Source organism: Coregonus lavaretus (genome assembly GCF_964263955.1).
Source record: "Coregonus lavaretus genome assembly, chromosome: 6".
Taxonomy (NCBI): Eukaryota; Metazoa; Chordata; class Actinopteri; order Salmoniformes; family Salmonidae; genus Coregonus; species Coregonus lavaretus.
Window position 1 is genome coordinate 13,476,885 of NC_139993.1, and position 25,624 is coordinate 13,502,508.

At 49.4% G+C, this 25,624-nt stretch overlaps 4 protein-coding genes across 4 annotated transcripts; all 4 read left to right on the forward strand.

Moving 5' to 3' along the window:
- Positions 1–7,635: 7,635 nt before the first annotated feature.
- Positions 7,636–7,947, forward strand: LOC311130391 (histone H4; the record flags this gene model as incomplete). Its single annotated transcript, XM_084163115.1, has 1 exon — positions 7,636–7,947. One exon carries the CDS (start codon positions 7,636–7,638, stop codon positions 7,945–7,947), a length of 312 nt encoding a protein of 103 aa, XP_084019241.1.
- Positions 7,948–11,581: 3,634 nt separating this feature from the next.
- LOC311130918 (histone H1) lies at positions 11,582–12,273 on the forward strand (the record flags this gene model as incomplete). Its single annotated transcript, XM_084163730.1, has 1 exon — positions 11,582–12,273. Exon 1 carries the CDS (start codon positions 11,650–11,652, stop codon positions 12,271–12,273), a length of 624 nt encoding a protein of 207 aa, XP_084019856.1. The 5' UTR covers positions 11,582–11,649.
- Positions 12,274–20,676: 8,403 nt separating this feature from the next.
- Positions 20,677–20,988, forward strand: LOC311130392 (histone H4; the record flags this gene model as incomplete). The annotated part of the gene is made up of 1 exon (XM_084163116.1): positions 20,677–20,988. The coding sequence occupies one exon, from the start codon at positions 20,677–20,679 to the stop codon at positions 20,986–20,988; it is 312 nt and encodes a 103-aa protein (XP_084019242.1).
- A 3,570-nt stretch (positions 20,989–24,558) lies between these two features.
- LOC311130919 (histone H1) lies at positions 24,559–25,182 on the forward strand (the record flags this gene model as incomplete). Its single annotated transcript, XM_084163731.1, has 1 exon — positions 24,559–25,182. One exon carries the CDS (start codon positions 24,559–24,561, stop codon positions 25,180–25,182), a length of 624 nt encoding a protein of 207 aa, XP_084019857.1.
- Positions 25,183–25,624: the final 442 nt, after the last annotated feature.

Here is a 25,624-nt window from a genome sequence, read left to right on the forward strand (position 1 = left end):
AGTGGCGAGCGGCTCATTCAGACTTTCTGTGACTTTCTCAAGATACCAATATGAGCGGAAGAGGCAAAACCGGAGGCAAGGCCAGGGCGAAGGCAAAGACCCGTTCATCCCGTGCCGGGCTCCAGTTCCCCGTGGGCCGTGTGCACAGGCTACTGCGCAAAGGCAACTACGCCGAGCGTGTGGGCGCTGGCGCACCAGTCTACCTGGCCGCCGTGCTCGAGTACCTGACTGCTGAGATCCTGGAGTTGGCCGGCAACGCTGCCCGTGACAACAAGAAGACTCGTATCATCCCCCGTCACCTGCAGCTGGCCGTCCGTAACGACGAGGAACTGAACAAACTGCTCGGCGGTGTGACCATCGCTCAGGGTGGTGTGTTGCCCAACATCCAGGCAGTGCTACTCCCCAAGAAGACCGAGAAGGCAGTCAAAGCCAAGTAAATTCGCTACTGCGACTTCAACTTGACTACTCAACCCCCAAAGGCTCTTTTAAGAGCCAACCACCTAGCTCTCCAAAAGCGCAAAGTACCTTTCTATGACCGCTACACATTGAGTGGGTGTATACACAACTATTTCGACATTCTGTGCCCACATGAGGCCTTCCATGAACAACAACACCTACTAGGCCTCGTTTGCCATAGCAGGCTAGCATTAGATTACAACGTGCCTATAAAGATGTCACTCTTGACTTTGGCGACTATTATTATGCGTAAAGGGCCGGCGGCGTCCTATTGCGCGCGCGCACCGGGAGTTTGAATTTTGGAGAGGCCGGGCCTCCCGTCCAATGGCCAACGGAGGAGGCCTGCGCAACGGGCCAATCGGGGTGGTGGGGAGATGGTGTCCAATCAGCAGGCGCCACTGCCGGCTTTATAAACTTCACATAGGCATTTCGAGGCTATACTCCCGACTGTCAGAGAAGCGCCATGGCCAGAACCAAGCAAACCGCTCGCAAATCCACCGGTGGCAAAGCCCCCAGGAAGCAGCTCGCCACTAAGGCTGCTCGCAAGAGTGCCCCGGCCACCGGCGGTGTGAAGAAGCCTCACCGTTACAGGCCCGGCACCGTGGCTCTGAGAGAGATCCGTCGTTACCAGAAGTCCACTGAGCTGCTCATCCGCAAGCTGCCCTTCCAGCGCCTGGTGCGAGAAATCGCCCAGGACTTCAAGACCGACCTGCGCTTCCAGAGTTCCGCTGTGATGGCCCTGCAGGAGGCTAGCGAGGCTTACCTGGTCGGCCTGTTCGAGGACACCAACCTGTGCGCCATCCACGCCAAGCGGGTGACCATCATGCCCAAGGACATCCAGCTGGCCCGCCGTATTCGCGGAGAGCGCGCATAAATGAGGATGACCTGAACTCCAAAATCCCCCAAAGGCTCTTTTAAGAGCCACCTCCATATTTCCATCAAAAAGGCACAATTGTTCCATGTATACACGCACCTCTACATTACCCACCATGTATGTTGTTCACTAACACGTCTAAAAGCTACGTATTGTACCTTTTCGTTGCCTGAAGTCTAGCTTCAATGTGTGTGTGTGTGTGTGTGTGTGTATGTATATGTATATATATATATATATATATATATATATACAACCGTCTGGCATCATCCACTTACTTTGGACTATAGTAGCACAGTAAAATGCTTTACAAAGGAGGGGGAAAAGAAACGAGTGATAATATAGGCCGAATAGTTACAAGAATTGTGTTCAGATGAATAATTGACACTATTAGTTGTGTGTCATTAGTTGCCTTGAATGCAGTCCAGAAGAAACATTGCATGCCAACTTCCTTTGAAAGTCCCATGTTGCAGTGCTGCTGAGAGACTCATGCAGAGGCCCAAACTTTACAGTGGAGCACGGAGGCCATCTTGTGGTTAAATGTGGGTACTGCACCTCATGGTCATTTGCTCTTTAGGCCAGCGTTTCCCAAACGCGGTCCTGGGGTCCCCAAGGGGTGCGCGTTTTGCGTTTTGCCCTAACACTCCACAGCTGATTCTAATACTCCCAGCTTGATGATGATGAGTTGATTATTTGAATCAGCTGTGTAGTGCTGGGGCAAAAACTCCCAAAACGTGGCCTGAGTTTGGGAATCCCTGCTTTAGGCTAATACTAGCCTATTAGGATGACTTGGTTCGATCGCTTTAATGGCAACTGCTAAACTCTAGTTTTCACTAATTACTTGTCCCAGGTCACCATTATGAATCCAATAGCAAAACAAATGTTTCAAAATTGCTCAATAGTGAAAAAAGGCCAGGAAACGATGGGTTCTCAGCAATATTTCACCAACAACCAATCACTATTCAAGCATAGACATTAGGATCATCAACAAATATTCCTAAGTCATACTACAAAAGGGTTGTAACGAAATGGATTTGTCTGTTCAATGCAAGTTCAACGTCAAAGAAAAAGTGCATCACCACAACAAACGTGTCTTTAGATACACTGTAAAAAATGACTTTGTGGAATGTACTCAAGCTATTACAGTCAACAAAGGCACACGTCATATTATTGAGTAGATCTTTTTGCTTGTTTTTATGAGTAGATAAGCTTGAGTAAGTTGAGTTGATGTGGTCCAATACATTGAGTAAAGATGATAGAGACGTAAAAAGGATTATATTACGTTGATTCGACTCAAATAGACACTGAGAGACTGAGAGAGAGAGAGAGAGAGACTGAGAGAGTGAGTGAGTGAGAGAGAGAGAGACTGAGAGAGTGAGTGAGTGAGTGAGTGAGAGAGAGTGAGTGAGTGAGAGAGAGAGAGAGAGAGAGACTGAGAGAGAGAGAGTGTGAGTGAGTGAGACTGAGAGACTGAGAGAGTGAGTGAGAGAGTGAGTGAGTGAGAGAGACTGAGAGACAGAGAGTGAGTGAGAGAGTGAGAGAGACTGAGAGAGTGAGTGAGAGACAGAGAGAGAGAGTGAGTGAGAGAGAGAGACTGCGTGAGTGAGTGACTGAGTGAGTGAGTGAGTGAGAGAGAGAGTGAGTGAGAGAGAGAGCGAGAGACTGAGAGAGTGAGTGAGAGAGAGAGAGAGTGTGAGTGAGTGAGCCTGAGAGACTGAGAGAGTGAGTGAGTGAGAGTGAGTGAGTGAGAGAGAGAGAGTGAGTGAGAGAGAGAGAGACTGACAGAGTGAGTGAGGGGGTGAGTGAGAGAGAGAGACTGAGAGACTGAGAGAGTGAGTGAGTGAGTGAGAGAGAGACTGAGAGACTGAGAGAGTGAGTGAGTGAGAGAGACTGAGAGACAGAGAGTGAGTGAGAGAGTGAGAGAGACTGAGAGAGTGAGTGAGAGACAGAGAGAGAGAGTGAGTGAGTGAGTGAGTGAGAGAGAGTGAGTGAGTGAGAGAGAGAGAGAGAGAGAGACTGAGAGAGAGAGAGTGTGAGTGAGTGAGACTGAGAGACTGAGAGAGTGAGTGAGTGAGAGTGAGTGAGTGAGAGAGAGAGAGTGAGTGAGAGAGAGAGAGAGAGACTGACAGAGTGAGTGAGGGGGTGAGTGAGAGAGAGAGACTGAGAGACTGAGAGAGTGAGTGAGAGAGAGACTGAGAGACTGAGAGAGTGAGAGAGTGAGTGAGTGAGAGAGACTGAGAGACAGAGAGTGAGTGAGAGAGTGAGAGAGACTGAGAGAGTGAGTGAGAGACAGAGAGAGAGAGTGAGTGAGTGAGTGAGAGAGAGAGAGACTGAGAGAGAGAGAGTGTGAGTGAGTGAGACTGAGAGACTGAGAGAGTGAGTGAGAGAGTGAGTGAGTGAGAGAGACTGAGAGACTGAGAGACTGAGAGAGTGAGTGAGAGAGTGAGTGAGTGAGAGAGACTGAGAGACAGAGAGTGAGTGAGAGAGAGAGACTGCGAGAGTGAGTGAGTGAGTGAGTGAGTGAGAGAGAGAGTGAGTGAGAGAGAGAGCGAGAGACTGAGAGAGTGAGTGAGAGAGAGAGAGAGTGTGAGTGAGTGAGCCTGAGAGACTGAGAGAGTGAGTGAGTGAGAGAGAGTGAGTGAGTGAGAGAGAGAGAGAGAGACTGAGAGAGTGAGTGAGAGAGAGAGAGAGTGTGAGTGAGTGAGCCTGAGAGACTGAGAGAGTGAGTGAGTGAGAGAGAGTGAGTGAGTGAGAGAGTGAGTGAGAGACAGAGAGAGAGAGTGAGTGAGAGAGAGACTGAGAGAGTGAGTGAGTGAGTGAGTGAGTGAGTGAATGAGAGAGAGAGAGTGTGAGTGACTGAGACTGAGAGACTGAGTGAGTGAGTGAGTGAGTGAGAGAGAGAGAGTGAGAGAGAGAGAGAGAGAGAGTGAAAGAGAGAGAGAGAGAGAGAGTGAGTACTCAACTGTGCCTCTCTCTGAGGCACAGTTGAGTACACCCCTCCATCCAATAGACCCCAGCAACTTCCTTTTGGATTCACGTTTACGGTATAGGGGATGCATTTGTGACATACCTTACATCTCTGACCTTGTCAATATCAGCATTTCGCTCTACTTACCGTGAAGTGACATTATAATAGTCATCATCATAATAGTAGTACATTACAGTATACGTTTGCCTAAAATAGTACCATTTAAAGGGAGTATGTCAGGGTCAATTACTGACAAATGAGAACACACTAATCCTCAGGGGTCATTTAGGGGCAAAACGCACCACTTTGTGAAGCTTTTGTTTTGATTGAAGAGCAAGAAAAGTATTCATTTGTTCCACTTCTTTCCCTTCTAAATGCGGTTGCCTAAGGACAGGCAGTATGCACATATCTAAATGTTATGAAAAAATCAGTATTTTTTTGCCACTCAGAACACAGACATTTACCTTAAGGGGAGTTACCCTCATTTTAGACTTACATTTACATTTTAGTCATTTAGCAGACGCTCTTATCCAGAGCGACTTACAGTTTAGTGAATACACTTTTTTTTTTATACTGGCCCCCCGTGGGAATCGACCCCACAACGCTGGCATTGCAAACGCCATGCTCGCCATCAACTGAGCTACATCCCTGCCGGCCATTCCCTCCCCTACCCTGGACGACTGCTGGGCCAATTGTGCGCCGCCCATGAGTCTCCCGGGTCGCGGCCGGCTGCGACAGAGCCTGGATTCGACCCAGGATCTCTAGTGGCACAGTTAGCACTGCGATGCAGTGCCTTAGACCACTGCGCCACTCAGGAGCAACACTTCCCAAGCATACATTTTCATGACAGCGTTCCTAATCTGCAGTAGGCAATTACTGCAGTAGCAGTTGAAAATCGGTAGGTTAACACCAAACCGTGAGGTTATTATGAATTCAGAGCAGTCGGATGAAGTCATAGTCAAATACATTTGAACAAATGACCAACAATATCACACGGAAAGTGATGTGAGCATTGCATTGTGGAAAGCAATGACTTTACAAGAACACGTATTGCAACGCGAGGCATGTATTTCTAGATTAAACACTGATTCAGTGTGATGAACAAGTACATGTATGATTTGGTGTGCTCTACTTGAACACGCGCTTAGAGTTTTGAAACCACTGCCTATATGAGGAGCTGTCGTTGTTTGTTTTATTACCACATACTTATGGAAATTGCACCGGTTGAGAGATGATGGCTCTCTTGTGCCTACAGTGAAGGGTACTTCTGATCCAGCAGGTGGTGCTAAGATCCCTCCCTATATGACTTGAATGATGAGTTGATTTATTCCTTATAGCTCCTAATGATTTTAAGGCCAGTGTTGGCAAACATGACTTCTGCTCCAGCAGGTGGCCATGAAATCCCCCCCTATATGACTTGACTGACCAGGTAGTTGATGGACTCCTTATAGCTCTTAATGATCTCAAGCAGAGTGTTGGCCACATGACCTCTGGTCCAGCAGGTGGCGGTGAAAATAGTCCCTATAGGAGTTGACTCATTTCTTTGAGGTCCTAAATGAAGGATAGGGCGTCAACAGTGCATCTCGGCCTAACCCTGTTCCGGGCCCATTTCTTCACTCGATGCTTCCGGTGTTCTTCATCTCCTCTTCAATAGTCCTTCTCCACGTCTTCCTTCCCGTCTAGCCCTGTGCGTTCCACTGAAGTGTCTGTGTTTTTATGTCGTTAGGAGTTTTGCTCACTGCGTGTCCCCCTTCAATTTCCACTTTCTGTCCCAGTTGGGTAGCTATCCATTATACTGTAGCCTACTTACTACCAATGTCACTGTAGTCAAAGGTGATTTTCGATTATTATGTATGAGTATTATTATATATTGTGATATTATGATGTTCAAGCCTATAGGGTGTGGTAACAGGCCCTCTGTGATTTGTTGTTGTACTGTACATGTCAAGTATCTGCACTCTAGCCTAATTAGCCTAAACTGCTAGGGAAAAGTCACTTCCGGTCGTAGCTGTATCCCACCTAGTCAAAACCTTGTTAGTCCTTATCCTAAAAGGCACCCTCTGTTCCTCGATATACTCCACCGAGGGCCGGCAGCCAGTAAGTACAGGTAAGAGACAATTATGGCAACAATAAGTTGTCCTATGAAAGCTAGTCAAATGTGAGATGTTCAACTGCACTGAATGATAAAGTGGCAGTCTGTGCTCTTGGGCCCTTAAGGCATCAGTGCACCCCCCCAATTTGTCCCTTTTGAAATGAACAGTTGAGACGGGCCCTCTTTCTGTGGCCTTTCTTTGACGACACATCTGAGGCTATCCTGCGGCAATACAAATGATCAACATCATAACAATAATTCCATTATAAGAAGCTTTATTATTGGTTTGCTAAGAAAGGTACCATACAATATTGGCACATCACTATCACCTCTGTATGCGTAGGAAATCAATCCCTTCATTGTGTGTGTGTGTGTGTGTGTGTGTGTGGGTGTGTGTGTGTGGGTAAAGGTACGCCACTCTCGGTCTCACAGTTTATGCACACGGTCGTCTTTATGCAACAATATGGAAGACATTCCCAAATGTGCTTACATCATTGCGTAATGTCAGGGAGTCACACAAACAGTGTGTGCTGTTTGGCTGCAACACACATTAGGCATAAGGATGATGACAACTATTTTGTAAACGCTCCAGCTTGCAGAGGGATCACCACCCCTCCCATCCGCACCCCAGGTCCTCTTGGCCCCCTTACTGTCAGGCCGAGTGGTGTCTAGAGAAGAAAGAAGAAGAGTGATGTTTATTAATGACAGTCAATACGACACGTCCTTCCATAGCTAAACAGACTCATCCTACTAGGTCAGTGTTTCCCAACTCCAGCGGTAGAGTAGCCTACCCCCAACAATACCCATTTTTCTTGTAGCCCTGGAGAGCCACAGCTGACTGAACAACCTGTCACCTAATTAGCAAGTCCTCAATGAGTAAAATCAGGTGCAACAACAACAACAACAACAACAACAACAACAACAACAACAACAACAATATGAGGACAGGGACACAGTGTACTAGCTGATCTCCCAGTTGTCACCGTTTGGCCTTGTGTTCCACATAGCCTATATCAGTATTGGAGTATGTTTCCCGCGCACGGTAGTTGCTTTCACGTCACCTTTGTAATCGCTCCTCCCTAGTCCCCTAGAACGAGCGCCCTCCCCTTTGCAACGCCTCCGAACATATCACAGAGGCGCGCTTTCTGTGCCGATGGCCTCAATCAGGTCGACCAAACGCAGATAATAGCGCACCACGCACCGGCGCTGAAGTCATTCATTCACTTGAACTCAACTAGCGAACACACCATGTCTGGAAGAGGCAAAGGCGGCAAGGGACTTGGAAAAGGAGGCGCCAAGCGTCACCGAAAAGTTCTCCGCGATAACATCCAGGGAATCACCAAACCCGCTATCCGCCGTCTGGCTCGCCGCGGCGGCGTGAAGCGTATTTCCGGTCTGATCTATGAGGAGACCCGCGGTGTCCTAAAGGTGTTCCTGGAGAACGTGATCCGTGACGCAGTCACCTACACCGAGCACGCCAAGAGGAAGACCGTTACCGCCATGGACGTGGTCTACGCTCTGAAACGACAGGGACGCACCCTGTACGGTTTCGGCGGTTAAACGCACTCTCTTCGGAACCTCAACACCCCGACTCGAACCCAAAGGCTCTTTTAAGAGCCACCCACATCCGCTTCAAAAGGGCCCATTCCATATAGTGTTTTTTTCTTTTCTTCCGTATGCTATTTGGTAGGAAAGTATGAGCCACTTCGAGTGGACAGGGAGTATTAAATAGCGGATTCTAATGTCCCTTCCCGTTTTAGCGCACAGAGGGAGGCCTATATCTGACAGTGGCAAAGTGTAGTGACGTTGTTATTTTGGGTCAAGCAATAGTGGCATTTGGACAACATAAAACCACCACCCGTCGGTAGATGTGGCTCGAAAAGAGGGGGACAGCGTTCGCGCGCGCGCACACACACACACACACACACACACACACACACACACACACACACACACACACACAGTCCAAAATGGGAGCCCTATGTCTGACGGTGCCAACGTGGGCAATTCTATCACCAGCATTATGTGGCACAACAATCGTGCCATTCGGACAACTATTCAGGCCCCCCTTTTGAAACACACAATTCCCCATCGGTCACAGAGCATAGGCTATAGAGAGGAGGGAGGGGGTGAGGACCCGCGCGCGCGCCCTCAATTGTCTTTGTTCGGGAAGCTAGCCTCTGAGCGGAAGGCTCTTTTGAGCGCTAGAGCTCCACTGGGCAAATAGCAGGGGCGCCTACGAGCAAGCAGGGGAGTGTCCACGGCCGCCGACTTTGATTAGCTTCCTCTTCATAAGACGGGTAAGCGCCCTTCACCCCCTCATTCGTTTCTGAGAAGCAACGAGACATCATCATGCCCGAGCCAGCAAAGTCAGCGCCCAAGAAGGGCTCCAAGAAAGCCGTCACCAAGACCGCAGGGAAGGGCGGCAAGAAGCGCAGAAAGTCCAGGAAGGAGAGTTACGCCATCTACGTGTACAAGGTCCTGAAGCAGGTCCACCCCGACACCGGCATCTCCTCCAAGGCCATGGGAATCATGAACTCGTTCGTGAACGACATCTTCGAGCGTATCGCCGGAGAGTCCTCTCGCCTGGCCCACTACAACAAGCGTTCTACCATCACCTCTAGGGAGATCCAGACCGCCGTGCGCCTGCTACTCCCCGGTGAACTTGCCAAACACGCCGTGTCCGAGGGCACCAAGGCCGTAACCAAGTACACCAGCTCCAAGTAAACAGCGCATTTGGACTGCTCTACTAACCCAAAGGCTCTTTTAAGAGCCACCCACTCTGTCAGTAAAAAGAGCATTTCCATCGCCACCGAATGAATGCGCAGGTAGGCTGCGTTACATTGTATCATTGTTTAATGGGCGGCGCGCGCCGGCTCGGAGAACGGCTACATTGTATCATTTCCCCCGCCCGTTCCAGCGTAGGGGTTTAGCGCGCCTTTTTTGTTGTCTTTGCACGCTGAATAGTAACCCATGTTTGTCGGCCTCCATTCCAGGTGAAGGCAATGAAAAATGGCACCATTTGACAAAGGGTGTAAATAAAAAAAGCAGTCTGTTGGGTTTGAATGGAAAGAAATGCCTTTTGTCGTTTAATGAGCGGATAGTCATTTTGAGTCGACTTCCTGAATCGGTAGGACACGGACGGGGAGAATGGACGCTCCATCATTGGACTCTACCCTAATGATGTGAATGAGAACGATAATGGCAAGAATAAAAAGGGGGTGAATAATCCCGTCTAGGAAGAATAGGAGTAGGCATATATATATATATATATATATACGTAGCCCTTATTGCCAACGGGTCATTTCCGGTCCAGGTCGCATCATACATATATAGTCCCCTGTAGCTCAGTTGGTAGAGCACTGCGCTTGCAACGCCAGGGTTGCGGGTTCGTTTCCCAAGGGGGGCCAGTATGAAAATGTAGGCACACACTTAACTGTAAGTGGCTCTGGATAAGATCGTCTGCTACATGACTCAAAATGTCCATGTAAAGTGTAGTACATTTGAGGCACATAGTGTATTTTCCTTCCTACTACCCTCATGAGGCAACAGGATAAATATAATAATATAATATGCCATTTAGCAGACGCTTTTATCCAAAGCGACTTACAGTCATGCGTGCATACATTTTTGTGTATGGGTGGTCCCGGGGATCGAACCCACTACCTTGGCGTTACAAGCGCCGTGCTCTACCAGCTAAGGCAGTTGCTTCCACGTGAGGATATGAATGTGTCTGTAGGCCAAGTCACAGTATAACACAGTGAGCGAGCGGGCGGCCCTTGCGATAGTCGTTGGAGCAGCAGCGGATCCCAATGACTACCTTGGGGATAGCCTATACATTTACATTTTAGTCATTTAGCAGACACTCTTATCCAGAGCGACTTACATGAGCAATTAGGGTTAAGTGCCTTGCTCAAGGGCACATCGACAGATTTTTCACCTAGTCGCCTCGGGGATTAGAACCAGCCACCTTTCGGTTACTGGCACAACGCTCTTAACCACTCTTAACCACTAAGCTACCTGCCGCCCCATACATATATACAACAAGGAAAAGAAAAGAGGCCGCAATCAACCTTCTGACCCACATGCACCTGCTGGGATTCTTCTCCCAGTCCAACCACATATGCAGCCCTTGTCCCACTTGGGGGGAGGGAGAGAGAGAGAGAGAGAGACAGACAGACAGACAGACAGAGAGAGAGACAGACAGACAGACAGAGAGAGAGAGAGAGAGAGAGACAGACAGAGAGAGAGAGAGAGACAGACAGACAGAGAGAGACAGAGAGAGAGACTCCCTCTATCTAGGCCTATATCAACGCGCCATGACCCATGGGGCGCCAGCCTCCATAGCGCCAGCCAGACACCAAGACCCACAGACACAAAGACCGAGGCGAGTCACGCTGCGGAGTCAAGCAGGTGAACAATATATTAGTAGAGACAGCCAACCTACCTACCTACCTACCTACCTACCAGAAGACAACACACAATCTCACTGTGTAGAAATAGTAGGCTACAAATACAACAACAACAACACTCACACTGCCAGTGCACAAAAAGTACTAATACAATAACACACACACACACATAGTGCAAGTAAGCATGTCGTAGGACTGTTTATACCATGTGGATCCTGTACATATGACGAATACAACCTGAAACTTGAGGTACAACACTAGTCTCAGCCAGGCCTCACAGGTGCATGTGTTTTAAGGTCCCCAAAAGAGCGCTTCTTTAAAACACCCCTGACCACATCAGGGGACCCCAAACCATTTGATTCCCTTGCCAGACATCTCGGCTCACTACACAACAAGTGCTGCTCGCAATCGGATGCACTTTTAGGCCATTTAGGAGACAAATAGCACAGGAAAACCAGTGCGCACCGCTCCACCCGACAGTCGAACGGTGAGGTTTTGAGCGAGCCGCAACAAAATGCACGGCCCTTCCGCGGCCCACATTACTTTATTCTGAACGGAGACAAGTCTGCTCGCTGGGCCGTTCGCTTTTGGACCAAAAACACGGCTCCGTCGGTGACTTTCGGGCCGATATAGGCGAACAGAAAACACAAGTGAAAGAGCATTTGGCCAGCCCAGAGAAGCCGAGCTGGTTGCCTTGAGTCTACATGGTTCTCATGTCGCGTTTAAGGCCAGCCCCCTGCTCGGTGTGGAGCTTCAATAGCGCAGAGCAGCGTCTACAGCAAACTACTCCTCGCAGACCGTGTGTGTGTGTGTGTACCGGACCAAACGACAGACAGACAGACAGACAGACATGGCAGAAGTCGCACCAGCACCCGCAGCCGCAGCGCCGGCCAAGGCACCCAAGAAGAAGGCAGCAGCCAAGCCCAAGAAAGCGGGACCCAGCGTAGGAGAACTCATCGTCAAGGCTGTGACCGCCTCCAAGGAGAGGAGCGGCGTGTCCCTGGCCGCGCTCAAGAAGACGCTGGCGGCAGGCGGCTACGACGTGGAGAAGAACAACTCCCGCGTCAAGATCGCAGTCAAGAGCCTCGTCACCAAGGGCACCCTGGTCCAGACCAAGGGCACCGGTGCATCCGGCTCCTTCAAGCTCAACAAGAAAGCCGTCGAGGCAAAGAAGCCCGCCAAGAAAACCGCAGTTCCCAAAGTAAAGAAGGTGGCCGCCAAGAAGCCCGCCGCGGCGAAGAAGCCCAAGAAGGTAGCAGCCAAGAAGGCCGTCGCCGCAAAGAAGTCCCCCAAGAAGGCCAAGAAGCCCGCTACACCCAAAAAGGCCGCCAAGAGCCCCAAGAAGGTGAAGAAGCCCGCCGCAGCGGCCAAGAAGGCGGCCAAGAGCCCCAAGAAGGCTACAAAGGCAGCCAAGCCCAAAGCCGCCAAGCCCAAGGCAGCCAAGGCCAAGAAGGCAGCCCCCAAGAAGAAGTAAACCTATTACAAACAGTGTTCTACTCGACACATGTTGTACCACAAAAGGCTCTTTTAAGAGCCACCCACCTCTTTCCATAGAAAGCGCATTGATTTCCATGTACTATCTGTCGTGAAAAAGAAATTACGCACACTAGGCTACTTTTACGCACACAACATCGTCCCACTCTGGGTGTGTGCGAAGGGAGAGGAATATAATAGAGGGCCAAAATGGCTTAGAAATTCGACCTCACGAGTGCACCCTCACCAGCCATTTGTATATGAGCCACTGGGCTATTCCCGTTCAGAGGCAGGCTGCTGTGATGTGTTACAAGTGCCATGTAATAACAATACTATAGTGGCTTCGAATTCAAACTCACGAGTGCACCCTCAACAGCCATATTTATATATGAGCCACTGGGCTATTCCCGTTCAGAGGCAGGCTGCTGTGATGTGTTACAAGTGCCATGTAATAACAATACTATAGTGGCTTCGATTTCAAACTCAAGAGTGCACCCTCACCAGCTGTTTGTTTCCCATTTGGAGAGAAATAATGTGAGGATTTCATGTCGGACATTTTGGCGCTCACGCGAAATGACACAAAGTAACAAAGTCGGAGGGACACAAAGTAGCCTCTCACTCGCTGCCTGTGGGTGGGAACCGGCTTAGGGCTGTCTGTCTGTCTGTCCCTCGCTCCAATTGGATAAGGCCACACCGGCCCGGTGGCCAATCGTTGCCTCTTGTGGCGAGGTATAAGTACGGCTCTCGAAGTGGCGAGCGGCTCATTCAGACTTTCTGTGACTTTCTCAAGATACCAATATGAGCGGAAGAGGCAAAACCGGAGGCAAGGCCAGGGCGAAGGCAAAGACCCGTTCATCCCGTGCCGGGCTCCAGTTCCCCGTGGGCCGTGTGCACAGGCTACTGCGCAAAGGCAACTACGCCGAGCGTGTGGGCGCTGGCGCACCAGTCTACCTGGCCGCCGTGCTCGAGTACCTGACTGCTGAGATCCTGGAGTTGGCCGGCAACGCTGCCCGTGACAACAAGAAGACTCGTATCATCCCCCGTCACCTGCAGCTGGCCGTCCGTAACGACGAGGAACTGAACAAACTGCTCGGCGGTGTGACCATCGCTCAGGGTGGTGTGTTGCCCAACATCCAGGCAGTGCTACTCCCCAAGAAGACCGAGAAGGCAGTCAAAGCCAAGTAAATTCGCTACTGTGACTTCAACTTGACTACTCAACCCCCAAAGGCTCTTTTAAGAGCCAACCACCTAGCTCTCCAAAAGCGCAAAGTACCTTTCTATGACCGCTACACATTGAGTGGGTGTATACACAACTATTTCGACATTCTGTGCCCACATGAGGCCTTCCATGAACAACAACACCTACTAGGCCTCGTTTGCCATAGCAGGCTAGCATTAGATTACAACGTGCCTATAAAGATGTCACTCTTGACTTTGGCGACTATTATTATGCGTAAAGGGCCGGCGGCGTCCTATTGCGCGCGCGCACCGGGAGTTTGAATTTTGGAGAGGCCGGGCCTCCCGTCCAATGGCCAACGGAGGAGGCCTGCGCAACGGGCCAATCGGGGTGGTGGGGAGATGGTGTCCAATCAGCAGGCGCCACTGCCGGCTTTATAAACTTCACATAGGCATTTCGAGGCTATACTCCCGACTGTCAGAGAAGCGCCATGGCCAGAACCAAGCAAACCGCTCGCAAATCCACCGGTGGCAAAGCCCCCAGGAAGCAGCTCGCCACTAAGGCTGCTCGCAAGAGTGCCCCGGCCACCGGCGGTGTGAAGAAGCCTCACCGTTACAGGCCCGGCACCGTGGCTCTGAGAGAGATCCGTCGTTACCAGAAGTCCACTGAGCTGCTCATCCGCAAGCTGCCCTTCCAGCGCCTGGTGCGAGAAATCGCCCAGGACTTCAAGACCGACCTGCGCTTCCAGAGTTCCGCTGTGATGGCCCTGCAGGAGGCTAGCGAGGCTTACCTGGTCGGCCTGTTCGAGGACACCAACCTGTGCGCCATCCACGCCAAGCGGGTGACCATCATGCCCAAGGACATCCAGCTGGCCCGCCGTATTCGCGGAGAGCGCGCATAAATGAGGATGACCTGAACTCCAAAATCCCCCAAAGGCTCTTTTAAGAGCCACCTCCATATTTCCATCAAAAAGGCACAATTGTTCCATGTATACACGCACCTCTACATTACCCACCATGTATGTTGTTCACTAACACGTCTAAAAGCTACGTATTGTACCTTTTCGTTGCCTGAAGTCTAGCTTCAATGTGTGTGTGTGTGTGTGTGTGTGTGTATGTATATGTATATATATATATATATATATATATATATATACAACCGTCTGGCATCATCCACTTACTTTGGACTATAGTAGCACAGTAAAATGCTTTACAAAGGAGGGGGAAAAGAAACGAGTGATAATATAGGCCGAATAGTTACAAGAATTGTGTTCAGATGAATAATTGACACTATTAGTTGTGTGTCATTAGTTGCCTTGAATGCAGTCCAGAAGAAACATTGCATGCCAACTTCCTTTGAAAGTCCCATGTTGCAGTGCTGCTGAGAGACTCATGCAGAGGCCCAAACTTTACAGTGGAGCACGGAGGCCATCTTGTGGTTAAATGTGGGTACTGCACCTCATGGTCATTTGCTCTTTAGGCCAGCGTTTCCCAAACGCGGTCCTGGGGTCCCCAAGGGGTGCGCGTTTTGCGTTTTGCCCTAACACTCCACAGCTGATTCTAATACTCCCAGCTTGATGATGATGAGTTGATTATTTGAATCAGCTGTGTAGTGCTGGGGCAAAAACTCCCAAAACGTGGCCTGAGTTTGGGAATCCCTGCTTTAGGCTAATACTAGCCTATTAGGATGACTTGGTTCGATCGCTTTAATGGCAACTGCTAAACTCTAGTTTTCACTAATTACTTGTCCCAGGTCACCATTATGAATCCAATAGCAAAACAAATGTTTCAAAATTGCTCAATAGTGAAAAAAGGCCAGGAAACGATGGGTTCTCAGCAATATTTCACCAACAACCAATCACTATTCAAGCATAGACATTAGGATCATCAACAAATATTCCTAAGTCATACTACAAAAGGGTTGTAACGAAATGGATTTGTCTGTTCAATGCAAGTTCAACGTCAAAGAAAAAGTGCATCACCACAACAAACGTGTCTTTAGATACACTGTAAAAAATGACTTTGTGGAATGTACTCAAGCTATTACAGTCAACAAAGGCACACGTCATATTATTGAGTAGATCTTTTTGCTTGTTTTTATGAGTAGATAAGCTTGAGTAAGTTGAGTTGATGTGGTCCAATACATTGAGTAAAGATGATAGAGACGTAAAAAGGATTATATTACGTTGATTCGACTCAAATAGACACTGAGAGACTGAGAGAGAGAGAGAGAGAGACTGAGAGAGTGAGTGAGTGAGAGAGAGAGAGACTGAGAGAGTGAGTGAGTGAGTGAGTGAGAGAGAGTGAGTGAGTGAGAGAGAGAGAGAGAGAGAGACTGAGAGAGAGAGAGTGTGAGTGAGTGAGACTGAGAGACTGAGAGAGTGAGTGAGAGAGTGAGTGAGTGAGAGAGACTGAGAGACAGAGAGTGAGTGAGAGAGTGAGAGAGACTGAGAGAGTGAGTGAGAGACAGAGAGAGAGAGTGAGTGAGAGAGAGAGACTGCGTGAGTGAGTGACTGAGTGAGTGAGTGAGTGAGAGAGAGAGTGAGTGAGAGAGAGAGCGAGAGACTGAGAGAGTGAGTGAGAGAGAGAGAGAGTGTGAGTGAGTGAGCCTGAGAGACTGAGAGAGTGAGTGAGTGAGAGTGAGTGAGTGAGAGAGAGAGAGTGAGTGAGAGAGAGAGAGACTGACAGAGTGAGTGAGGGGGTGAGTGAGAGAGAGAGACTGAGAGACTGAGAGAGTGAGTGAGTGAGTGAGAGAGAGACTGAGAGACTGAGAGAGTGAGTGAGTGAGAGAGACTGAGAGACAGAGAGTGAGTGAGAGAGTGAGAGAGACTGAGAGAGTGAGTGAGAGACAGAGAGAGAGAGTGAGTGAGTGAGTGAGTGAGAGAGAGTGAGTGAGTGAGAGAGAGAGAGAGAGAGAGACTGAGAGAGAGAGAGTGTGAGTGAGTGAGACTGAGAGACTGAGAGAGTGAGTGAGTGAGAGTGAGTGAGTGAGAGAGAGAGAGTGAGTGAGAGAGAGAGAGAGAGACTGACAGAGTGAGTGAGGGGGTGAGTGAGAGAGAGAGACTGAGAGACTGAGAGAGTGAGTGAGTGAGAGACTGAGAGAGTGAGAGAGTGAGTGAGTGAGAGAGACTGAGAGACAGAGAGTGAGTGAGAGAGTGAGAGAGACTGAGAGAGTGAGTGAGAGACAGAGAGAGAGAGTGAGTGAGTGAGTGAGAGAGAGAGAGACTGAGAGAGAGAGAGTGTGAGTGAGTGAGACTGAGAGACTGAGAGAGTGAGTGAGAGAGTGAGTGAGTGAGAGAGACTGAGAGACTGAGAGACTGAGAGAGTGAGTGAGAGAGTGAGTGAGTGAGAGACATTGAGAGACAGAGAGTGAGTGAGAGAGAGAGACTGCGAGAGTGAGTGAGTGAGTGAGTGAGTGAGTGAGAGAGAGAGTGAGTGAGAGAGAGAGCGAGAGACTGAGAGAGTGAGTGAGAGAGAGAGAGAGTGTGAGTGAGTGAGCCTGAGAGACTGAGAGAGTGAGTGAGTGAGAGAGAGTGAGTGAGTGAGAGAGAGAGAGAGAGACTGAGAGAGTGAGTGAGAGAGAGAGAGAGTGTGAGTGAGTGAGCCTGAGAGACTGAGAGAGTGAGTGAGTGAGAGAGAGTGAGTGAGTGAGAGAGTGAGTGAGAGACAGAGAGAGAGAGTGAGTGAGAGAGAGACTGAGAGAGTGAGTGAGTGAGTGAGTGAGTGAGTGAGTGAATGAGAGAGAGAGAGTGTGAGTGACTGAGACTGAGAGACTGAGTGAGTGAGTGAGTGAGTGAGAGAGAGAGAGTGAGAGAGAGAGAGAGAGAGAGTGAAAGAGAGAGAGAGAGAGAGAGTGAGTACTCAACTGTGCCTCTCTCTGAGGCACAGTTGAGTACACCCCTCCATCCAATAGACCCCAGCAACTTCCTTTTGGATTCACGTTTACGGTATAGGGGATGCATTTGTGACATACCTTACATCTCTGACCTTGTCAATATCAGCATTTCGCTCTACTTACCGTGAAGTGACATTATAATAGTCATCATCATAATAGTAGTACATTACAGTATACGTTTGCCTAAAATAGTACCATTTAAAGGGAGTATGTCAGGGTCAATTACTGACAAATGAGAACACACTAATCCTCAGGGGTCATTTAGGGGCAAAACGCACCACTTTGTGAAGCTTTTGTTTTGATTGAAGAGCAAGAAAAGTATTCATTTGTTCCACTTCTTTCCCTTCTAAATGCGGTTGCCTAAGGACAGGCAGTATGCACATATCTAAATGTTATGAAAAAATCAGTATTTTTTTGCCACTCAGAACACAGACATTTACCTTAAGGGGAGTTACCCTCATTTTAGACTTACATTTACATTTTAGTCATTTAGCAGACGCTCTTATCCAGAGCGACTTACAGTTTAGTGAATACACTTTTTTTTTTATACTGGCCCCCCGTGGGAATCGACCCCACAACGCTGGCATTGCAAACGCCATGCTCGCCATCAACTGAGCTACATCCCTGCCGGCCATTCCCTCCCCTACCCTGGACGACTGCTGGGCCAATTGTGCGCCGCCCATGAGTCTCCCGGGTCGCGGCCGGCTGCGACAGAGCCTGGATTCGACCCAGGATCTCTAGTGGCACAGTTAGCACTGCGATGCAGTGCCTTAGACCACTGCGCCACTCAGGAGCAACACTTCCCAAGCATACATTTTCATGACAGCGTTCCTAATCTGCAGTAGGCAATTACTGCAGTAGCAGTTGAAAATCGGTAGGTTAACACCAAACCGTGAGGTTATTATGAATTCAGAGCAGTCGGATGAAGTCATAGTCAAATACATTTGAACAAATGACCAACAATATCACACGGAAAGTGATGTGAGCATTGCATTGTGGAAAGCAATGACTTTACAAGAACACGTATTGCAACGCGAGGCATGTATTTCTAGATTAAACACTGATTCAGTGTGATGAACAAGTACATGTATGATTTGGTGTGCTCTACTTGAACACGCGCTTAGAGTTTTGAAACCACTGCCTATATGAGGAGCTGTCGTTGTTTGTTTTATTACCACATACTTATGGAAATTGCACCGGTTGAGAGATGATGGCTCTCTTGTGCCTACAGTGAAGGGTACTTCTGATCCAGCAGGTGGTGCTAAGATCCCTCCCTATATGACTTGAATGATGAGTTGATTTATTCCTTATAGCTCCTAATGATTTTAAGGCCAGTGTTGGCAAACATGACTTCTGCTCCAGCAGGTGGCCATGAAATCCCCCCCTATATGACTTGACTGACCAGGTAGTTGATGGACTCCTTATAGCTCTTAATGATCTCAAGCAGAGTGTTGGCCACATGACCTCTGGTCCAGCAGGTGGCGGTGAAAATAGTCCCTATAGGAGTTGACTCATTTCTTTGAGGTCCTAAATGAAGGATAGGGCGTCAACAGTGCATCTCGGCCTAACCCTGTTCCGGGCCCATTTCTTCACTCGATGCTTCCGGTGTTCTTCATCTCCTCTTCAATAGTCCTTCTCCACGTCTTCCTTCCCGTCTAGCCCTGTGCGTTCCACTGAAGTGTCTGTGTTTTTATGTCGTTAGGAGTTTTGCTCACTGCGTGTCCCCCTTCAATTTCCACTTTCTGTCCCAGTTGGGTAGCTATCCATTATACTGTAGCCTACTTACTACCAATGTCACTGTAGTCAAAGGTGATTTTCGATTATTATGTATGAGTATTATTATATATTGTGATATTATGATGTTCAAGCCTATAGGGTGTGGTAACAGGCCCTCTGTGATTTGTTGTTGTACTGTACATGTCAAGTATCTGCACTCTAGCCTAATTAGCCTAAACTGCTAGGGAAAAGTCACTTCCGGTCGTAGCTGTATCCCACCTAGTCAAAACCTTGTTAGTCCTTATCCTAAAAGGCACCCTCTGTTCCTCGATATACTCCACCGAGGGCCGGCAGCCAGTAAGTACAGGTAAGAGACAATTATGGCAACAATAAGTTGTCCTATGAAAGCTAGTCAAATGTGAGATGTTCAACTGCACTGAATGATAAAGTGGCAGTCTGTGCTCTTGGGCCCTTAAGGCATCAGTGCACCCCCCCAATTTGTCCCTTTTGAAATGAACAGTTGAGACGGGCCCTCTTTCTGTGGCCTTTCTTTGACGACACATCTGAGGCTATCCTGCGGCAATACAAATGATCAACATCATAACAATAATTCCATTATAAGAAGCTTTATTATTGGTTTGCTAAGAAAGGTACCATACAATATTGGCACATCACTATCACCTCTGTATGCGTAGGAAATCAATCCCTTCATTGTGTGTGTGTGTGTGTGTGTGTGTGTGTGGGTGTGTGTGTGTGGGTAAAGGTACGCCACTCTCGGTCTCACAGTTTATGCACACGGTCGTCTTTATGCAACAATATGGAAGACATTCCCAAATGTGCTTACATCATTGCGTAATGTCAGGGAGTCACACAAACAGTGTGTGCTGTTTGGCTGCAACACACATTAGGCATAAGGATGATGACAACTATTTTGTAAACGCTCCAGCTTGCAGAGGGATCACCACCCCTCCCATCCGCACCCCAGGTCCTCTTGGCCCCCTTACTGTCAGGCCGAGTGGTGTCTAGAGAAGAAAGAAGAAGAGTGATGTTTATTAATGACAGTCAATACGACACGTCCTTCCATAGCTAAACAGACTCATCCTACTAGGTCAGTGTTTCCCAACTCCAGCGGTAGAGTAGCCTACCCCCAACAATACCCATTTTTCTTGTAGCCCTGGAGAGCCACAGCTGACTGAACAACCTGTCACCTAATTAGCAAGTCCTCAATGAGTAAAATCAGGTGCAACAACAACAACAACAACAACAACAACAACAACAACAACAACAACAACAACAACAACAACAATATGAGGACAGGGACACAGTGTACTAGCTGATCTCCCAGTTGTCACCGTTTGGCCTTGTGTTCCACATAGCCTATATCAGTATTGGAGTATGTTTCCCGCGCACGGTAGTTGCTTTCACGTCACCTTTGTAATCGCTCCTCCCTAGTCCCCTAGAACGAGCGCCCTCCCCTTTGCAACGCCTCCGAACATATCACAGAGGCGCGCTTTCTGTGCCGATGGCCTCAATCAGGTCGACCAAACGCAGATAATAGCGCACCACGCACCGGCGCTGAAGTCATTCATTCACTTGAACTCAACTAGCGAACACACCATGTCTGGAAGAGGCAAAGGCGGCAAGGGACTTGGAAAAGGAGGCGCCAAGCGTCACCGAAAAGTTCTCCGCGATAACATCCAGGGAATCACCAAACCCGCTATCCGACGTCTGGCTCGCCGCGGCGGCGTGAAGCGTATTTCCGGTCTGATCTATGAGGAGACCCGCGGTGTCCTAAAGGTGTTCCTGGAGAACGTGATCCGTGACGCAGTCACCTACACCGAGCACGCCAAGAGGAAGACCGTTACCGCCATGGACGTGGTCTACGCTCTGAAACGACAGGGACGCACCCTGTACGGTTTCGGCGGTTAAACGCACTCTCTTCGGAACCTCAACACCCCGACTCGAACCCAAAGGCTCTTTTAAGAGCCACCCACATCCGCTTCAAAAGGGCCCATTCCATATAGTGTTTTTTTCTTTTCTTCCGTATGCTATTTGATAGGAAAGTATGAGCCACTTCGAGTGGACAGGGAGTATTAAATAGCGGATTCTAATGTCCCTTCCCGTTTTAGCGCACAGAGGGAGGCCTATATCTGACAGTGGCAAAGTGTAGTGACGTTGTTATTTTGGGTCAAGCAATAGTGGCATTTGGACAACATAAAACCACCACCCGTCGGTAGATGTGGCTCGAAAAGAGGGGGACAGCGTTCGCGCGCGCGCACACACACACACACACACACACACACAGTCCAAAATGGGAGCCCTATGTCTGACGGTGCCAACGTGGGCAATTCTATCACCAGCATTATGTGGCACAACAATCGTGCCATTCGGACAACTATTCAGGCCCCCCTTTTGAAACACACAATTCCCCATCGGTCACAGAGCATAGGCTATAGAGAGGAGGGAGGGGGTGAGGACCCGCGCGCGCGCCCTCAATTGTCTTTGTTCGGGAAGCTAGCCTCTGAGCGGAAGGCTCTTTTGAGCGCTAGAGCTCCACTGGGCAAATAGCAGGGGCGCCTACGAGCAAGCAGGGGAGTGTCCACGGCCGCCGACTTTGATTAGCTTCCTCTTCATAAGACGGGTAAGCGCCCTTCACCCCCTCATTCGTTTCTGAGAAGCAACGAGACATCATCATGCCCGAGCCAGCAAAGTCAGCGCCCAAGAAGGGCTCCAAGAAAGCCGTCACCAAGACCGCAGGGAAGGGCGGCAAGAAGCGCAGAAAGTCCAGGAAGGAGAGTTACGCCATCTACGTGTACAAGGTCCTGAAGCAGGTCCACCCCGACACCGGCATCTCCTCCAAGGCCATGGGAATCATGAACTCGTTCGTGAACGACATCTTCGAGCGTATCGCCGGAGAGTCCTCTCGCCTGGCCCACTACAACAAGCGTTCTACCATCACCTCTAGGGAGATCCAGACCGCCGTGCGCCTGCTACTCCCCGGTGAACTTGCCAAACACGCCGTGTCCGAGGGCACCAAGGCCGTAACCAAGTACACCAGCTCCAAGTAAACAGCGCATTTGGACTGCTCTACTAACCCAAAGGCTCTTTTAAGAGCCACCCACTCTGTCAGTAAAAAGAGCATTTCCATCGCCACCGAATGAATGCGCAGGTAGGCTGCGTTACATTGTATCATTGTTTAATGGGCGGCGCGCGCCGGCTCGGAGAACGGCTACATTGTATCATTTCCCCCGCCCGTTCCAGCGTAGGGGTTTAGCGCGCCTTTTTTGTTGTCTTTGCACGCTGAATAGTAACCCATGTTTGTCGGCCTCCATTCCAGGTGAAGGCAATGAAAAATGGCACCATTTGACAAAGGGTGTAAATAAAAAAAGCAGTCTGTTGGGTTTGAATGGAAAGAAATGCCTTTTGTCGTTTAATGAGCGGATAGTCATTTTGAGTCGACTTCCTGAATCGGTAGGACACGGACGGGGAGAATGGACGCTCCATCATTGGACTATACCCTAATGATGTGAATGAGAACGATAATGGCAAGAATAAAAAGGGGGTGAATAATCCCGTCTAGGAAGAATAGGAGTAGGCATATATATATATATATATATATACGTAGCCCTTATTGCCAACGGGTCATTTCCGGTCCAGGTCGCATCATACATATATAGTCCCCTGTAGCTCAGTTGGTAGAGCACTGCGCTTGCAACGCCAGGGTTGCGGGTTCGTTTCCCAAGGGGGGCCAGTATGAAAATGTAGGCACACACTTAACTGTAAGTGGCTCTGGATAAGATCGTCTGCTACATGACTCAAAATGTCCATGTAAAGTGTAGTACATTTGAGGCACATAGTGTATTTTCCTTCCTACTACCCTCATGAGGCAACAGGATAAATATAATAATATAATATGCCATTTAGCAGACGCTTTTATCCAAAGCGACTTACAGTCATGCGTGCATACATTTTTGTGTATGGGTGGTCCCGGGGATCGAACCCACTACCTTGGCGTTACAAGCGCCGTGCTCTACCAGCTAAGGCAGTTGCTTCCACGTGAGGATATGAATGTGTCTGTAGGCCAAGTCACAGTATAACACAGTGAGCGAGCGGGCGGCCCTTGCGATAGTCGTTGGAGCAGCAGCGGATCCCAATGACTACCTTGGGGATAGCCTATACATTTACATTTTAGTCATTTAGCAGACACTCTTATCCAGAGCGACTTACATGAGCAATTAGGGTTAAGTGCCTTGCTCAAGGGCACATCGACAGATTTTTCACCTAGTCGCCTCGGGGATTAGAACCAGCCACCTTTCGGTTACTGGCACAACGCTCTTAACCACTCTTAACCACTAAGCTACCTGCCGCCCCATACATATATACAACAAGGAAAAGAAAAGAGGCCGCAATCAACCTTCTGACCCACATGCACCTGCTGGGATTCTTCTCCCAGTCCAACCACATATGCAGCCCTTGTCCCACTTGGGGGGAGAGAGAGAGAGAGAGACAGACAGAGAGAGAGACTCCCTCTATCTAGGCCTATATCAACGCGCCATGACCCATGGGGCGCCAGCCTCCATAGCGCCAGCCAGACACCAAGACCCACAGACACAAAGACCGAGGCGAGTCACGCTGCGGAGTCAAGCAGGTGAACAATATATTAGTAGAGACAGCCAACCTACCTACCTACCTACCTACCTACCAGAAGACAACACACAATCTCACTGTGTAGAAATAGTAGGCTACAAATACAACAACAACAACACTCACACTGCCAGTGCACAAAAAGTACTAATACAATAACACACACACACACATAGTGCAAGTAAGCATGTCGTAGGACTGTTTATACCATGTGGATCCTGTACATATGACGAATACAACCTGAAACTTGAGGTACAACACTAGTCTCAGCCAGGCCTCACAGGTGCATGTGTTTTAAGGTCCCCAAAAGAGCGCTTCTTTAAAACACCCCTGACCACATCAGGGGACCCCAAACCATTTGATTCCCTTGCCAGACATCTCGGCTCACTACACAACAAGTGCTGCTCGCAATCGGATGCACTTTTAGGCCATTTAGGAGACAAATAGCACAGGAAAACCAGTGCGCACCGCTCCACCCGACAGTCGAACGGTGAGGTTTTGAGCGAGCCGCAACAAAATGCACGGCCCTTCCGCGGCCCACATTACTTTATTCTGAACGGAGACAAGTCTGCTCGCTGGGCCGTTCGCTTTTGGACCAAAAACACGGCTCCGTCGGTGACTTTCGGGCCGATATAGGCGAACAGAAAACACAAGTGAAAGAGCATTTGGCCAGCCCAGAGAAGCCGAGCTGGTTGCCTTGAGTCTACATGGTTCTCATGTCGCGTTTAAGGCCAGCCCCCTGCTCGGTGTGGAGCTTCAATAGCGCAGAGCAGCGTCTACAGCAAACTACTCCTCGCAGACCGTGTGTGTGTGTGTGTGTACCGGACCAAACGACAGACAGACAGACAGACAGACATGGCAGAAGTCGCACCAGCACCCGCAGCCGCAGCGCCGGCCAAGGCACCCAAGAAGAAGGCAGCAGCCAAGCCCAAGAAAGCGGGACCCAGCGTAGGAGAACTCATCGTCAAGGCTGTGACCGCCTCCAAGGAGAGGAGCGGCGTGTCCCTGGCCGCGCTCAAGAAGACGCTGGCGGCAGGCGGCTACGACGTGGAGAAGAACAACTCCCGCGTCAAGATCGCAGTCAAGAGCCTCGTCACCAAGGGCACCCTGGTCCAGACCAAGGGCACCGGTGCATCCGGCTCCTTCAAGCTCAACAAGAAAGCCGTCGAGGCAAAGAAGCCCGCCAAGAAAACCGCAGTTCCCAAAGTAAAGAAGGTGGCCGCCAAGAAGCCCGCCGCGGCGAAGAAGCCCAAGAAGGTAGCAGCCAAGAAGGCCGTCGCCGCAAAGAAGTCCCCCAAGAAGGCCAAGAAGCCCGCTACACCCAAAAAGGCCGCCAAGAGCCCCAAGAAGGTGAAGAAGCCCGCCGCAGCGGCCAAGAAGGCGGCCAAGAGCCCCAAGAAGGCTACAAAGGCAGCCAAGCCCAAAGCCGCCAAGCCCAAGGCAGCCAAGGCCAAGAAGGCAGCCCCCAAGAAGAAGTAAACCTATTACAAACAGTGTTCTACTCGACACATGTTGTACCACAAAAGGCTCTTTTAAGAGCCACCCACCTCTTTCCATAGAAAGCGCATTGATTTCCATGTACTATCTGTCGTGAAAAAGAAATTACGCACACTAGGCTACTTTTACGCACACAACATCGTCCCACTCTGGGTGTGTGCGAAGGGAGAGGAATATAATAGAGGGCCAAAATGGCTTAGAAATTCGACCTCACGAGTGCACCCTCACCAGCCATTTGTATATGAGCCACTGGGCTATTCCCGTTCAGAGGCAGGCTGCTGTGATGTGTTACAAGTGCCATGTAATAACAATACTATAGTGGCTTCGAATTCAAACTCACGAGTGCACCCTCAACAGCCATATTTATATATGAGCCACTGGGCTATTCCCGTTCAGAGGCAGGCTGCTGTGATGTGTTACAAGT